Genomic DNA, 17,860 nt, shown 5'->3' on the forward strand with positions numbered 1-17,860 from the left:
TTGTTCTAATTCAATGTGTAGGAGTATATCCCCTTGGTGTCTGTCCTGTGTAATCGGGGTCTCAGAGATCGCCACTGGCAGCAGATGTCAGACAAAGTTGGTTATGACCTCACTCCTCACTCTGGTACAACACTACGCAAAGTTCTCTGTCAAAACTTGACTCCTTATCTGGAAGAGTTTGAGTCAGTCAGTGCTGCTGCCAGTAAAGTAAGAATTACTGAATCATGCATTTAATTTTTTTGTGTGTCAGCTGAACATACAAACATTTGAATTACCTTGCATTTTGATTAATGCATCTTACAGGAATTTTCCATGGAGAAGGCCCTGGAAAACATGGTCACTGCTTGGGATGGGGTTTCTCTCCAGCACCAGCCATACAGAGACACTGGTGTGTCTATCATTGCTGCTTTGGATGACATTCAGGCAATGCTTGATGACCAGATTGTGAAAACTCAGACAATGAGGAGCTCACCATTCATCAAGCCTCATGAAAAAGAGGTCAAGGTTAATATCATATCAGTTTGGTAATACATAGTAGATGTTACGGCTATTTTAGACTAATGATTTTTAAAGTCAAATCTGATCCGTTAAGTCCTGCCTTAAATATATGGCAGTTTTTTGTTTTTTTTATTAAAAGCACAACTAATATACATATCTAATTTGCAACTTTTCCCAACTCAAGGACTAAAGGCTGAACACTCAGATAAACAAATAAACCCAATAAACATTCAGTGAAGTTTAATGGTTTAGGGTGGTCCTTCGATCGGCCTTGCTTCAGCTTTGGCAGAGCGCCGACAAGACAATCAAACCTGACTATCTAGAGCAGCATGTACCGCATACTTGCCAACCTTGAGACCTCCGATTTCGGGAGGTGGGGGGTGTGGTTAAGAGGGGAGGAGTACATTTACAGCTCCAATTCACCAACTCGAGTATTTCATATATATATATATATATATATATATTATATATATATATATATATATATATATAATATATATATGAAATACTATATATATATATATATATATATATATATATATATATATGAAATACTCAACTTTCAGTGAATTCTAGCTATATATATTTATTTTATTATATATATAAATAAAATAAATAGTTGGATTTCAGACGGTACCTATCAAATACACAGTAATAAAAACACAGTTGTTCTACTAACTGTACTGTGCTTGCTGGTTACTAAAAAAACAACAACAACAACACTTACCTTTTACTATTTGAGTAACCTTTGTTCTAACATTTGCGTACTGGCAAGCGATCTCCAAATCCGGGAACATAGAAAGTTCAACTTATACCTTTTTTATTTCCATGACACTTCCTTCAAATTTTGAAATAAATCAGAAATATCAAGCAGCTAAAATGCACATAATGTGGATAAGTGTAGAGGGAGGGTTTTACATGTTTCACCATCATGCATTTAAATATATTTAAAATGGTGTAACTTAGCTTTTTTTTAAGGTGCTTTGTGGTGTTTTTTATAATATTCACAAAGTTCCATGAGCAGGTTGTAAAAACCCCGTTTCCATATGAGTTGGGAAATTGTGTTAGATGTAAATATAAACGGAATACAATCATTTGCAAATCATTTTCAACCCATATTCAGTTGTATATGCCACAAAGACAACATATTTGATGTTCAAACTGATAGACTTTTTTTTTTTTTTGCAAATAATCATTAACTTTAGAATTTGATGCCAGCAACACGTGACAAAGAAGTTGGAAAAGATGGCAATAAATACTGATAAAGTTGAGGAATGCTCACCAAACACTTATTTGGAACATCCCGCAGGTGTGCAGGCTAATTGGGAACAAGTGGGTGCCATGATTGAGTATAAAAGCAGCTTCCATGAAATGCTGGGTAATTCACAAACAAGGATGGGGCGAGGGTCACCACTTTGTAAGCAAATTGTCAAACAGTTTTAGAACAACATTTCTCAACGAGCTATTGCGAGGACTTTAGGGATTTTACCATCTACGGTCCGTAAAATCATCAAAAGGTTCAGAGAATCTGGAGAAATCACTGCACGTAAGCGATGATATTACAGACCTTTGATCCCTCAGGCGGTACTGCATCACAAACCGACATCAGTTTGTAAAGGATATCACCCCACAGGCTCAGGAACACTTCATAAAACCACTGTCAGTAACTACAGTTGGTCGCTACATCTGTAAGTGCAAGTTAAAACTCTACTATGCAAAGCATAACCCATTTATCAACAACACCCAGAAACACCACCGACTTCGCTGGGCCCGAGCTCATCTAAGATGGAGTGATGCAAAGTGGAAAAGTGTTCTGTGGTCTAACGAGTCTACATTTCAAATTATATTTACAAACTGTGGATGTGGTGTCCTCCGGAAAAAAGAGGAAAATAATCATCCGGATTGTTACAGGCGCAAAGTTCAAAAGCCAGCATGTGTGATGACATAGGGGTGTATTAGGGACGGCGTGGCGCAGTGGAAGAGTGGCCGTGCGCAACCCAAGGGTCCCTAATTCAATCCCGACCTAGTACCAACCTCGTCATGTCCGTTGTGTCCTGAGCAAGAAACTTCACCCTTGCTCCTCATGGGTGCTGGTTGGCGCCTTGCATGGCAGCTCCCTCCATCAGTGTGTGAATGTGTGTGAATGGGTGAATGTGGAAGTAGTGTCAAAGCGCTTTGAGTACCTTGAAGGTAGAAAAGCGCTATACAAGTACAACCCATTTATCATTTATTATTAGTGCCCAAGGCATGGATAATTTACACATCTGTGAAGGCACCATTAATGCTGAAAGGTTTTGGAGCAACATATGTTGTCATCCAAGCAATGTTATCATGGACGCCCCTGTTTATTTTAGCAAGACAATTTCAAGCCGCGTGATACAACAGCGTGGCTTCGTAGTAAAAGAGTGCGGGTACTTTCCTGGCCCGCCTGCAGTATAGACCTGTCCCCCATCGAAAATGTGTGGCGCATTATGAAGCGTTAAAATAAGACAGCGGAGAACCCGTACTGTTGAACGACTGAAGCTCTACATAAAACAAGAATGGGAAAGAATTCCACTTTCAAAGCTTCAACAATTAGTTTTCTCAGTTACCAAACGTTTATTGAGTGTTGTTAAAAGAAAAGGTGATGTAACACAGTGGTGAACATGCCCTTTCCCAACTACTTTGGCACGTGTTGCAACCATGAAATTCTAAGTTAATTATTATTTGCAAAAAACAAATAAAGTTTATGAGTTTGAACATCAAATATCTTGTTTTTGTAGTGCATTCAACTGAATATGGGTTAAAAATGATTTACAAATCATTGTATTTAGTTTATATTTACATCTAACACAATTTCCCCAACTCATATGGAAACGGGATTTATATTATGTGTGACCATGTGTGTCGAGTTTTTGTGTTGGTTTGCTTTTTTTGTGCCTTGATTAAGGAAGGTTGTTTTGATTGAATTATAAAAGTAAATGCTGTGCTGTTTTCACTTCCATTTACAATTCATCGTCATCGACCTGATTCACTCACATCGTCCACAAGATGGTGGCAAGTTAGCACCAATCATTCGTGGGCTGATTACTTATTATAAACTCATGACATCTCGCGGGCCAAACAGAAAATGCCAAAGGGCTGCACTTAACCCACTGGTGGTAGTTTGGACCCTCATGAGCTAGAGCATTGGTGTCTACACTACAGCCCACAGGCCAAGTCCATCTTCAACATCTTCAGTTTAGCCCGTGAGATTTCTGAAGTTTTATGTAAAGGCTAGCCCGCGATATGTCTTGAGTTCAATTTCAGATTGATCAAATACCTTTAAGGAGGTTGTCACAAAAGTAAATAAGGTAGAAGTCAAACGTTGTATGTATGTTTATGTATATACATATATAGTTTATTATTGATATATGTACTGTTATATGAACATATCTATTTAAGTACACATATACATGTATAGGCTACAAATGTGTGTATATACATAAATAGTGTTACTTTAAATGCAGCCTGCTTTTGGCCACGGCCAAATTTTTTTAGCCCAATGTAGCTCTAAAGTCAAAAAGTTTTGACACCCCAGATCTGGAGGAAGTAAAAGTCAGAGGTAAACCTGTGGAAGGATAATATCCAATTTCTAGCGAGCCCGAGAAGCGCCAAGAGTGTAATTTGGTCTGCCTATACACGTAGTGGCACAACAAGCTTAGTTTCCGACCGGCCCTGCGCCCCCACCTAATAACCTCCTCCCAACACACATGAGCCTCGAGTACTCAACTCGCCTCCCTCCTAGGGAGAGAAGTGGGGTACAGTATCCAACTCTGAGGTTGATAGTCAAATCATACTCTGGCTCTACCATAATGGTTGAATAGACAACCTTTAAAAGACACCCCGAGTAGGTATGATGACGCTTGCTTTAAATGGCTTTCCCAAAAAGATTAAGATTTCTCTCTGATTTAGATTTGGGAGGAACGTCTTCTTCGCATTCAGGAAACCATTGATGAGTGGCTGAAAGTGCAGGCACAATGGCTCTACCTTGAGCCAATCTTCTCTTCTCAGGACATAATGCAGCAAATTCCTGAGGAAGGAAGACTATTCCAAATTGTTGACAAAAACTGGAAGGAGATCATGCGGCACTGTCTTAAAGACTCAAAGGTAGACGTTGACATCATTTATCTTGACTCTTGTGTCTGTCTCTAAAGTATGTTCTATTGATGGAATATTCGTTTAAAACAATTTGCCTTGTAATCCTTCCAGCTATTACAGGCAACCTCAATGCCTGGTCTACTAGACACACTAATAGAGTCCAACTGCCACTTGGAGACCATCATGAAGGGCCTAAATGACTATCTGGAGAAAAAGCGTCTTTTTTTCCCGAGGTGAACAAGATAATTCCATATCTATCTTTTGCCTATTTTGTCACTCTAAAATGTTTAGAGTTGTTGCTTTGGTGTCAGGTTTTTCTTTTTATCCAATGATGAAATGCTGGAAATTCTTTCCGAGACAAAGGACCCACTACGTGTACAACCCCATCTAAGGAAGTGCTTTGAGGGTATTGCCAAACTAGACTTCCTACCAAATCTTGATATCCAGGTACAAATTCAAACAGCGCAGTTGAGACAATGCAGCAGCAGTTGGTTGATAGACAGTGACGGTTTTTACCCAGGCCATGTACAGCAGTGAAGGAGAGCGGGTTGCGTTAATTCAGCTCATCTCCACAGCTGACGCCAAGGGATCAGTGGAGAAGTGGCTAGTACAAGTGGAAGAATGGATGATTCGCAGTGTCAGGGATGTAGTGGACCGCTCCAGAACGGTGAGATCGCTCTACCTCAACTGAAATATTTACCAAGTCTAATAGAAACTATGTAAAAGAGTTGAGCGAATGTAGGCAAAATAAGTTCTCATGCAATGGTTGTTTTAACAGGACTATGCTAAAACCCTACGCAACCAGTGGGTCAAAGAGTGGCCTGGGCAAGTGGTGATATGTACCTCACAAATGTTCTGGACCTTGGAGGTGCATGAAGCCATAAGGATGGGGACTCAGGTAAGGTTTGGTATTAACTGGGGTGTTTTCAGAATAGACAATTTGGAATAACACATTTTTGACATGAAAGTAAAATGTGATCTTACCATTTATTTCCCCACTGACTTTACTTAACACTTTTAATTTATGTGACACCTTCTACTCATTATAACTGATACTCATGTCAGTGGTGGCCTCTGTAGGGTGTGAACAACTACTACCAACAACTCCAGAAACAGCTGAATGATATTGTGGGTTTAGTGAGAGGACAACTGCCCAAACAAACACGGATTACTTTGGGAGCTCTGGTGACAATTGATGTCCATGCCAGGGATGTAGTCATGGAGCTCATTGAACACGGTACTTCATGGCAAATGCACCAAATTCACTGTAAAATTGCTTTGTTTAACAAGGACACAGAAAATATGCTTTTTAATATAAAAAATAATTTATATGCATTTTGGACAGGTGTGACAAATGAAAGTGATTTCCGATGGCTCGCCCAGCTTCGATATTATTGGAGCAACAACAATGTTTGTGTTCGAATCATGAACTGTGATGTTAAATATGCCTATGAGTACCTGGGGAACTCTTCTCGGCTGGTCATCACCCCACTGACAGACAGATGTTACAGAACTTTGGTAAAATGACAAAGTGACTAAGATGACTGTGTGTTGCTCTTATATGTCAATAAATGTTCCCATTCATGTCTTTAAAGATTGGGGCTTTTTACTTAAATTTGGGTGGTGCACCCGAGGGTCCAGCTGGAACTGGAAAGACTGAAACCACCAAGGATCTAGCCAAAGCCTTAGCTGTGCAATGTGTGGTTTTCAACTGTTCAGATGGACTGGATTATCTGGCTATGGGCAAAGTAAAATCATATGGAAAAATACTTTGTGTCCAATTTTAATTTCTGTATTTAACAAACCTGTTTGTGCTGTGATCCTATTTCCCAGTTTTTTAAAGGTTTGGCTTCATCTGGAGCTTGGGCGTGCTTTGATGAGTTCAATCGTATTGAACTTGAGGTCCTGTCGGTCGTGGCCCAGCAAGTTTTATGCATCCAGCGGGCCATCGAGTTTAAGTTGGAATACTTTGACTTTGAAGGAACCATGCTTAAACTTAATCCCAACTGTTTTGTGTCCATCACAATGAACCCAGGTTATGCAGGACGTTCTGAACTCCCTGACAATCTCAAGGTTTTTACCTAATTATACAATGAGCAAGTTTTATGATGCATTTTATATTGATTTGGTATATAAGGATTGCAGTTATTTTAACTTAGATTTCTTCACTGTTTTGTGTTACTTAGGTGTTGTTTCGAACAGTGACCATGATGGTCCCCAACTATGCATTGATAGCAGAGATCTCTCTCTATTCATATGGATTCCTCAATGCCAGGCCTCTGTCAGTCAAGATTGCAATGACTTACAGGCTCTGTTCGGAGCAGCTCTCCTCACAGTTCCATTATGATTACGGTATGAGGGCTGTCAAAGCTGTACTCGTGGCTGCAGGAAACCTTAAACTCAAGTATCCAGAAGAAAATGAGGACATACTGGTATGTGTGCTGAAGTTTTCAATATGCATATTCAGGTTTAAGTCCTAACTACTTTGGTCTGTTAATTGATGTTTTATTCTTCTTTTCCTGACATCTAGTTACTGAGGTCTATAAAGGATGTAAACGAGCCCAAGTTTCTTTCTCATGACATTCCACTATTCAATGGAATCACCAGTGATTTGTTTCCTGGCATCTTCCTTCCAAAGGCTGACTATCAAGTAACATATATTTCTATGTGTTTTATTGTTTGTTAATCTGCACTTGAAAGCAGATTCTAAATTAATAATGCACTCTATGTATTGTATACTACATTGTTGTCTGTCAGTTATTTTTGGAAGCTGCTACAGAGTGCTGTGAAAAACAGAATCTACAGCCAACACAGATGTTCGTAGAAAAAATGATCCAAACATATGAGATGATGATAGTTCGGCATGGGTATGTTAGTTTTGTTTTAATGTTGAACATTATGTCAGAGAAAGTTTTTGCCGAAACTCGCCAAACACAACCCTATATCAAGGTACATATTTTGTGGTTCAGGTTTATGCTGGTGGGAGAGCCATTTTCAGGAAAGACCAAAGTGCTTCATGTTCTAGCCGACACACTGATTCTGATGAACGAAAGGGGATATGGAGAGGAAAAAATGGTCATCTTCAGGACTTTAAACCCAAAGTCCATCACCATGGGACAGCTGTTTGGACAGTTTGATCTTGTTTCTCATGAGGTGGAACTCCATCTATTACTGTATCTTTGTGTATTCAAATTATGTCAGAGCTAATTTTCTGTACTTGTCAATAACTTATATGTTCTCTTTACTGTTAGTGGACTGATGGGATTGTGGCTAACACATTTCGTGAGTACGCATCATCTGAAACTCCAGATCGTAAATGGGTAGTATTTGATGGTCCCATTGATACACTTTGGATTGAGAGTATGAACACTGTGTTGGATGACAACAAAAAGGTGCATGCACATTAATTATATTTGCTTATGTTTTGTGATATTTATTGTTACGATCTATGTTTATCGTCACACCCCAGCTATGTCTGATGAGCGGGGAAATTATCCAGATGTCCAATCAGATGAGTCTGATTTTTGAATCGATGGACCTGTCACAGGCCTCTGTACGTTTGGAGTAAAACAGAATGTATTATGTGTATTATTTATTAGTATTTGGCAGTTTTAGCATTTACACCAAAACTGAAGAACGTATTTTCTTTTGATATTGCAGCCTGCCACCGTTAGTCGATGTGGTATGATCTACATGGAACCATCTCAGTTAGGCTGGGAGCCTTTAGTTACCTCTTGGATGAACACACTTCCTGAAGTTCTGCAAAGTCCAAAACATAAAAACCTGCTACGCAAACTATTTTACTGGTTGATGCCACCTTCTTTCAGGATGCTGCGTAAAAACTGCAGAGTAAGCAAAACAAAACCCTCAACTCTTTCAAACACAACAACCCAAAGACCAGTAGAGTTAATTTTTATTAACTGAATCTTTTATTAATTGTTTTGTTAACAGGAAGTTTGCCCAACAACTAATTGGAACACAGTGGTATCTTTATGTAGACTGTTTGAGATGCTGCTAATTGAACCACTTGAGACAGAGACAGGCAATAAAATTATTCGCACCTGGATCATGGTAAAATTAAGATAATTATTATGAATACATGTTACTTGAACTTTCCTGAGCAACATATTTGTTTTGCATCAATTTCATTTGTCTTTTTTCTGATTTAAGGCAGCCTTTTTCTTTTCCTTGATGTGGTCTGTGGGTGGCAGCTGTGATTCAAACAGCCGGGACAAGTTTAACGAGTTCCTCAGAGATGTTGTGTGTGGAAGGATAGAGGGTCACCCAATTCCTGAAGTTGTGGGGAAATGGGAATGTCCAGTAGATGAGAAAGGGCTAGTGTATGATTATTTCTACGAGGTACTACCAGATTGCATCAGTCAGAAGTTTTTGTCATGTGTGAAAATATCTCATTCCGACTGTAATCCAATGTCTTTTTCAGTTTAAAGGAAAAGGCAAATGGGTTCACTGGAATGATGCCATCAAAAATGTCAGCCTTGGAGACATAAACACCAAAGTGCAGGACATCATTGTTCCAACCATAGACTCAGTTCGCTACACCTTCTTAATGGAAATGTGCATCAACCATGGAGTGTTAGTATCTTAATGGTCAGAGGGACATAAATTAGAACCTTGTATGGATGTCTTGGATGCCAGGAGTATGAATTTGTTAATGGATTGAATCTCTTTGTCTGCACAGGCCTTTGCTTTTGGCTGGTCCTACTGGCACTGGAAAGTCAGTATATGTGAAGGAGATGATGATGACCAATTTAGACAGAGATGTCTTTATACCCCTCATAATCAATTTTTCTGCCCGCACCACTGCTAACCAAACACAGGTTAGCTGGAACCACTGATTATTATGAGTGTCTTTGCTGCCATACTCCTTCCAAGCACTTACAGCCACAGGTGGCTTTTTACAATGGGTTTATTCAATGGTTGTTCTCCAAATCCATCATTATATTAAGTAAAACACATCATGTTAGGATACATATAACAATCCATAGTTGCATATGTTGGCTGCATGAAAAAAACGTAGTTTGAAAGACGGTCTTTACATGTCTGGGTCAATTGTAACAAAGTGCGATCAAAACACACTATTGGCAAGCATCACTTTAAAAGACAAATACTTTTTTGGGATTTTCACATCCAAGTTTGAAAAATGATGTGTCTTTGTCATTGTGAGTTTATGTAATTGTACACTCTTGGAATTTTTCAGAACATCATTATGGCCAAATTAGATAAAAGGCGGAAGGGTGTGTTTGGCCCCCCCATGGGAAAGAAATGTATCATATTTATAGATGATGTAAATATGCCAGCACTGGAACAGTTTGGAGCTCAGCCTCCTGTGGAGCTTCTTCGACAGTTTTTAGGTCACAAAAAGTGGTATGAGCATCCCACTACTAGCAATCAGATATAAACAATACATTAAATCAAAGAGGCTTGAATACCACAATAATCAGTTGTCTTCTGGCAGGTATGACTTAAAAGATACTTCCAGCATCAAATTAGTTGACATCCACATTATGTCAGCCATGGGTCCTCCTGGTGGTGGAAGAAATGCTGTAACATCTCGCTTCCTGCGCCACTTCAACATTTTCAGCATCAATTCTTTTAGTGATGAAACTATGGTCCGCATCTTCTCCTCCATCGTAGGGTTCTATCTCAAAACCAACGAATTTCCTCCTGAATATTTCACTGTTGGCAGCCAAATAGTGACAGCCACTATCGAAGTGAGTGCTCCAGATTTGCAAGTAATCTCATATTTCCCTTGCAATAAAATAGTGTCTAAATAAAACATGACTTCTCCAAATGTCCTCACAAAGGTTTACAAAAAAGCCATGGAGATCTTGCTTCCGACGCCAGCAAAGTCTCACTACACGTTTAACCTACGGGACTTCTCACGTGTTATCCAAGGCTGCCTGCTGTTGAAAAGTAAATCTCTGGAGAACAAACGCACAATGATTCGCTTGTTTGTCCATGAAGTTTTCCGTGTTTTCTACGACCGTTTGGTGGATGACAAGGACCGTGCTTGGTTCTATCAGCTCATGACCACCATCCTTAAGGATCACTTCAAAGAAGCATTTAACGAAGTGTTTGACCATCTGAAACAAGGCAGTAAAGTATGTTGAAAAGCTTTTTCCTTCCTTCTTGTCAGAGAGTTGGAGTTACTCAGTCCTGTCTGAATTCTTGTAGCTGCATAAAAGTGTTGCTTTTTATAAATAAGATTTATTGTTTTTTTTTAATTTTACTGAAATAAAATTGACCTGTTCCATCATATTGTATGGCAGTTGGTGGAACAAGACCTGCAGATGTTAATGTTTGGAGACTATATGAACCCTGACATGGAGCCTGATGAGCGCCTTTATGCTGAGGTCACCTCCATAGAGAGTTTTGCTGAAGTCGTGGAGGCATGTCTCGTTGAATACAACCAGATGAACAAGAGCCGCATGAATCTCGTCATTTTCCGGTAAATTAATTGTGGAATGGAAATTCAAATAAACAAAATGATATACATTGTAGTATATTCAGACTGCTGCATGCATAAACTTTTGGTATTTTCAAGAAAGAAAATCATTTTAGAATATATGTACAACTAGCAATTATGCAGCAATCTGCTAAAAATGAAATCAATTGTGTTTGATGTAGCTATGTCTTGGAGCACCTGTCCCGTATAAGCCGTGTGTTGAAGCAGCCAGGAGGGAATGCCCTACTAGTAGGAGTGGGTGGCAGTGGACGCCAGTCCATCACTCGATTGGCTACATTCATCTCCCAGATGACTCTCTTCCAGCCTGAGATCTCAAAGAACTATGGCATGGTTGAGTGGAGAGATGACCTCAAGGTCAGCTTTATGGTTTAAGACATCTATGGTGTCAGAACAGTGCCCAAAGTGTTTGCGCGCACACAAAGTGTGTTTTTACATGCAATAAATTTGTTCTGACGCCATAGACACCCCTGTCTTAGAACGTGTACACATTACATGTCTTTTGCTGTTAGGTGTGTGAGTGTCTTCTAATACATTTTTACAAAAATCTCCCTATTTTTTCCTGATCATGCAGCAACTGCTCCAGAATGCTGGGGTGAAAGGTCAAAGAATAGTGTTTTTGCTCACTGATGCTCAGATCAAAAGTGAAGCTTTTCTAGAAGACATAAACAGTGTCCTGAACTCAGGAGAAGTTCCCAATTTGTTTGCCATGGATGAGAAACAGGATATTATTGAGGTAAAACGCTAAAATTTAAATATTTTGAACATGTATTGTGTGTACAACATTGTTTTTGGAAAATCCATCATGCCCTTTTAGAATATATTTCTATGCCTTCATCCTCATATCATATCACATACATAAAGTCAGAGTGCATCCACAAGTGTTACATTATATTATTAAACTATATTAATTTGACAGTCAATCTAACTTTTCTCTTCCTTTTTACAGACAGTACGTCCCATTGCCCAAGGGAAGAATAGGGGTGTAGAGTTGAGCCCTTTGACTCTGTTCTCCTTCTTTGTGGCACGCTGCAAGGAAAACCTTCACATTATTGCGGCTTTCAGTCCGATTGGTCAAGCCTTACGTAATCGCCTGCGACAGTTTCCTTCTCTTGTTAACTGTTGCACCATTAATTGGTTCCAGGTACTGGACATCAAGGAATAATTATATTCTGTGCTTGATGTTAACTATTTATTAAATATAATAACGGTCAATTTTCGTAAGCCAAAAGACTTATTTCCTTGCCAGCAGTAAGGAGTTGTATGCCTCTGTTGTACATTTTTTATCTCTGCATCCTGACAGCCTTGGCCAGAGGAGGCTCTAGAGCGGGTAGCCATCTCTTTCCTGAAGCCGCTGGAGATGAAAGAAGATGAGCAGAAAGAAGTAGTACCAATCTGCAAAACTTTCCACACCTCTGCCAGTCAGCTTTCACACAGGTAAGTGATACAATTTCAAAATATTTTAAATTTTTGGAAAACAATGTAAATTGAAGTTGATAAATGTGATATATTATAGTATATAAACTGGGGTTGGTTACAGCTCACCCATGGTCCTGCTGAGGACTAATGATACAGAAAAAAGTATAAATGGCTTACGCCTTAAATTTCATGGGTTACATTTAGTCTCTTGTTTTGTAAATTTATTTTGTGATTCTGATTTATATTTTTCTATTGTAATGCTCATATTATATTGAGCAAAGTGAATAAAGGTCTATTTTTGCATCTGTGGTCACTAAGGATGTGTATCGTTAGGATTTTTTTGATACGATACCAATATTCCTTATTGGTACTATATGTGTTTGGTGTAATATAAAGACGTAAATAAATGCTTTTTTTTATCAGTAGTTTTACTAGCACAGGAGGTTGTACGCCACCGACTTCATATAACATCTAACAGTAGGGAAGTCTCTAATCAGCACCTGCTTTTTAAGTTTTAAACAAGTCAACAATGTTTGCAGTGAAAGGTGCAATTCAGTTGGTATGTCATCAACTTGGTAAGACCACACAGATCCATCACTATTCATTACAATTACACTTAGCTGGAAATAATATTCATGTATGGCATTCATTTCGTCACTTCCTGTAAACGGGAAAAGACGCAAGGAAAAAGGATCTGCTTTTGTTACCGGGGTTTCTGATATTTTTTAGGCTTTTTTGACCACTGATTGTGATCGAAGCTATGCCAGAGTTAGCTGACATCTTGAATTGCTTTTGGTTCGGTGAGAGGCACAGAGTTGCTGAAAAAAAGACGAATTGGAATAGCAGTTAGCCTCAAGCTAACGGCCTCAACCGCAATTCAAAGTGGTTGCCTGGCAACCAGAAGCTTCGCTGAGATTTAACAGCGAGAATTTGAAGCTGTTTTAAAGTTTTTCCGACCATGCAGATTGATGCAAACAGTTTACAGGCTGACACTTCCAGTTGATCTTTGAATGGTGCAAGGTTGGAATTTGTTGAATATAAAAGTTAAAAGTGTCACAAGTCGCTAAAGAGGCAACTGCCGTCAGCGAGCTGCTAAGATGTCAAAGATAAATAAAAAAAAAACTCAACTTCTGAAATCTATGGCATCAACTGGATCACATGAGTTTCTGGATACAGGACACAAAGGGAAGCAAGACTTAATGCTACACAAAAATAGATGACTTCAGAAAAGACCTGTGAGCAGGACCTGGAAAGAGCAAGATTAGAACACAGAGAAGATCTGAGAAAAGTAACTATAGAGCACAGAGAAGATGTAAAATGTCTGCAAGAAAACATAGAAAGTCTGCAAACTCAGATTATCAAAGCAAAAAGAGAATTTTAGGATCTCAAGGAGATGGTGGTGAATCTCTGGAAAGAGCAAACAGAAATGCGTAAAGAGGTCGAGATTCTCCAAGAGGAAAATATTGCAGTTAAACAAAATAACATCCATCCATCTATCCATTTTCTACTGCTTGATAATTCGGAGAAATATCATGGATCAAGGGTCTTGAATGTACGGCCCTTTCAGGCCCACAAACAAATTTAATCCGGCCCGCAAGATCAGTTTGCTAAATAATAAAAATAGCTGCATTTTTTTACATTTCAGAATCTGCAGTTCTAAATATGTCCACTGGATGTCGCAATAGAAATTCAAGTGTAACCTACGTCACCCACGACATTGTTTAAAGATGACAGGTCAGCTGACTTTAAGCCAGAGGTGGGACCAAGTCATTGTTTTGCAAGTCTTAAGAAAGTCTCAAATCTTTGCCCTCAAGTCCCGAGTCGAGACAGGCAAGTCCCGAGTCAAGTCCAAAGTGAGAAGGAGCAAAGATTCTCAATAGTTGTATGTGAAAATGACAAATAAATCTTCTGGGGGAGGATGACCCCCCTACAGGGGTTTGGTTTACAAACTTTCAGCCCCACCTAAAACAAAATTCACCGCCCCCACCGATTATGATATGTATATATATATATATATATATATATATATATAGAGTATATATACATACATATATATATATATATATATATATATATATATATATATACACACACATGTGTGTATGTATATATAAATATATGTGTGTGTATATATATATATATATATATATATATATATATATATATATATATATATATATATACACACATCATACATCATTTGTCCATATAGTTGCATATGTGTGTATTTTGTGTGTGTGTTTGTGTTTAAAATCTGTGTCCGTGCGTACGTATGTGATAATGGGGGATATGGGTCACCGGGATATTATTTGTAACTTTGTAAAAGCACTATGCGTTGCATTTCTTTTATGTGTGAAAAGCGCTTTATGAATAGAGTTTGACTGATTGAGAGAATCTGGAGAGATCACTGCACGCAAGCCCACATGAATTATGTAACCCACCAAAAGCTGACAAAAAAGTCTCATTCTTTGCTGTTTAGACTGAAATCACATTTGAAAAGATCACATTCAATCGGATTCGTACTACCTTCTGATGTGGTCTGGATCTGATGCGAAAAGATCAGATTTAAAGCACTTTGGAGCGTTTAGACTGGCAAAAAAACTCAGATTTGTGTCATTTGAGGGCCCAAAATAATTGGATTTTATGTGCAGTGTGAAGGGGGCCATAATTTCTACAGTCAGCTGAAAAATACCAATAGCCATATCATTTGTCCAGAATCTGACCAGTTCTCCAGGACCAACCCAATTACCAACCGGTACCAAACGATACCGGTACTCAGTATACATCCCGAGTCGTTACACTTTTCCTCTTCATCATTAGTGGTACCCTTCATGAAGTGCATTTATGGAAAAACAAAAGAAGATTTGGGAGATTTTTCTTTAAATGCACAAAACAATTACATCTTGTGTCGTTTTGAAAAGATTTGTAAAAACCTCCTAAAACACTTTCGTTTTAGGAGGTTCGTATGTAACTAACGTTCAATGTAATACTATAAACACACTCTTTTTTTTCCCCCAGATTCCTTATTGAGCTTGGTCGCCATAATTATGTTACTCCCACATCCTACCTGGAGCTAATGGCAGCTTTCAGCCAGCTCCTTACTAAGAAAAGAGACGCAGTCATGAAGGCAAAAAGGAGATACACCAATGGTCTGGCAAAACTGGCATTTGCAGAATCTCAGGTAAAACAGCACTTTGACTTGGTTAATTTTTCAAATTGAATAATCTGATACTGGGTAGGACGGTGGGACAGGGGTTAGTGCATGTGCCTCAAAATACAAAGGTCCTGAGTAGTCCTGAGTTCAATCCCGGGCTGGGGACCCTTATGTGTGTGGAGTTTGCATGTTCTCCCCGTGACTGCGTGGGTTCCCTCCGGGAACTCCGGCTTCTTCCCACCTCCAAAGACATGCACCTGGGGATAGGTTGATTGGCAACACTAAATTGGCCCTAGTGTGTGAATGTGAGTGTGAATGTTGTCTGTCTATCTGTGTTGGTCCTGTGATGAGGTAGCGACTTTTCCTGGGTGTACCCCGCCTTCTGCCCGAATGCAGCTGAGATAGGCTCCAGCACCCCCGCTACCTCAAAAGGGGCAAGCGGTAGAAAATGGATGAAATACTCTGATACTTTCAGTTGGTTGAACACATTTTCACATTCCACCTCTGAAGGTTGGTGAGATGAAAGTGGAGCTGATAGAATTGCAGCCCAAACTAAAAGAGGCCCAAATTGAAAATGAGAGGATGATGAAGGTACAGTAAACACAGCAATCATTGACTTACAATAACCTGCAGTACAACCTAAAAACTCAGCACAAATATAATAAGCCCAGTGTATTGACCAACAGGTGATTGCAGTAGAGTCTGCGGAGGTGGAAGCTACAAGTAAACTTGTGCGTGTGGAAGAGGAGGCCACTGCTATCCAAGCTGCTGAGGCTCAAGCACTAAAGGATGAGTGTGACAGTGAATTAGCTGAGGCCATTCCTGCCCTGCAGGAGGCAACCGTGGCCTTGGACACCTTAAAGGTGAGAACCCTCAAAATTAAGCTTGGCGTGTCTTTGCATCATAGCCATTTGAGTGAGCTATCTTTTTCATTGCAGCCTGCTGACGTCACAGTTGTGAAGTCCATGAAAAACCCTCCCTCAGGAGTGAAACTAGTGATGTCAGCCGTGTGCGTCATGATGGGAAAAACACCTGATAAGATTACGGATCCTGCTGGATCTGGGAAAAAAGTTAGTCTTGCTAAAAAATATATTAAAATGATCGTTACAATAAATTTGACATCAAATAATACAATGATAATTGTTTTTCTTTATTTCCTAGATTCTCGACTACTGGGGTCCGAGCAAGAAGCTATTGGGTGATATGAACTTTTTACGTGATCTTAGAGAATACGACAAAGACAATATTGCTGTAAGTGTTTGGAAATCACCATTCTCAATGCATTAAGTCCAAACTTTGTATTTGTCACGGAGGTGTGACAGATACAAAGTGTTACAATTAAATCTATACAGGGATCCCAGCAAGATTAAAAAAAAAAATGAGGAATTGAAAATGATGAGCTGGAGGTCAAGAGAGCCCTTTTGATACCCCCTAAAGTTGAAGATATTTTGCCACTTTTAAAATTCTTTGTAAGGCATTTCCTGCATAGAAATTCTGTAAAAATGCAAGAAAACTTACCAGTCGTTTATATTAGATGCTAGAGATCCCTGGTCAACCCAATGTGCTGTTAAGATAATCACTGATAAAGACGAGACACCACTGCTGCAAATATCTTGTTAAGGAGATGACAGTCTGCACCTTGTAATTTTTAGATGAGTACACTAACAGTCTTGAACAGGTTTGGAAAGGCTGTTTCAGTCATGTATTTACGTTAAGACAGGCATAGAAATTCCACATTCATCACCACTGAGAGCGGTTGATCATCCAATACTATGAATTCCATTAGTTTGCTGCAAATGCCGACTCAACGTTTGGATTGCTGTATTGAATCCGTCAGGGTTTGTTGTTTTTGCCTCGCCTTTATAACTGTATTGTGTTCATCTACATGGCGGGCTTTCAAGAGTTTCATTAAATGGGTTGTATTTGTATAGCGCTTTTCTACTACTCAAAGCGCTTTGACATTACTTCCACATTTACCCATTCACACACACATTCACACACTGATGGAGGGAGCTGCCATGCAAGGCGCCAACCAGCACCCATCAGGAGCAAGGGTGAAGTGTCTTGCTCAGGACACAACGGACGTGACGAGGTTGGTACTAGGTGGGATTTGAACCAGGGACCCTCGGGTTGCGAACGGCCACTCTTCCACTGCGCCACGCAGTATTGAAACAGAGCTATTGCAA

The 17,860-nt window shown here is 39.3% G+C and overlaps 1 protein-coding gene across 1 annotated transcript in view; it reads left to right on the forward strand.

Moving 5' to 3' along the window:
* LOC133554897 (dynein axonemal heavy chain 12-like) overlaps window positions 1-17,860 on the forward strand; it is a 36,242-nt gene that overhangs the window by 7,608 nt on the left and 10,774 nt on the right. The window contains 34 exon segments of the mRNA XM_061904162.1: window positions 22-207; window positions 304-504; window positions 4,432-4,626; window positions 4,729-4,850; window positions 4,929-5,064; window positions 5,138-5,284; window positions 5,396-5,515; window positions 5,698-5,854; window positions 5,963-6,135; window positions 6,213-6,365; window positions 6,451-6,690; window positions 6,804-7,049; window positions 7,148-7,267; window positions 7,375-7,484; window positions 7,587-7,770; window positions 7,869-8,009; window positions 8,087-8,170; window positions 8,278-8,466; window positions 8,569-8,976; window positions 9,059-9,210; window positions 9,317-9,455; window positions 9,836-10,002; window positions 10,094-10,349; window positions 10,443-10,739; window positions 10,908-11,086; window positions 11,266-11,458; window positions 11,676-11,837; window positions 12,051-12,245; window positions 12,405-12,538; window positions 15,539-15,701; window positions 16,185-16,265; window positions 16,361-16,537; window positions 16,613-16,744; window positions 16,836-16,925. Of these exon segments, the coding sequence (XP_061760146.1) occupies window positions 22-207; window positions 304-504; window positions 4,432-4,626; window positions 4,729-4,850; window positions 4,929-5,064; window positions 5,138-5,284; window positions 5,396-5,515; window positions 5,698-5,854; window positions 5,963-6,135; window positions 6,213-6,365; window positions 6,451-6,690; window positions 6,804-7,049; window positions 7,148-7,267; window positions 7,375-7,484; window positions 7,587-7,770; window positions 7,869-8,009; window positions 8,087-8,170; window positions 8,278-8,466; window positions 8,569-8,976; window positions 9,059-9,210; window positions 9,317-9,455; window positions 9,836-10,002; window positions 10,094-10,349; window positions 10,443-10,739; window positions 10,908-11,086; window positions 11,266-11,458; window positions 11,676-11,837; window positions 12,051-12,245; window positions 12,405-12,538; window positions 15,539-15,701; window positions 16,185-16,265; window positions 16,361-16,537; window positions 16,613-16,744; window positions 16,836-16,925 (5,829 nt within the window).

Source organism: Nerophis ophidion, linkage group LG06 (genome assembly GCF_033978795.1).
Source record: "Nerophis ophidion isolate RoL-2023_Sa linkage group LG06, RoL_Noph_v1.0, whole genome shotgun sequence".
NCBI classification, from domain to species: Eukaryota; Metazoa; Chordata; class Actinopteri; order Syngnathiformes; family Syngnathidae; genus Nerophis; species Nerophis ophidion.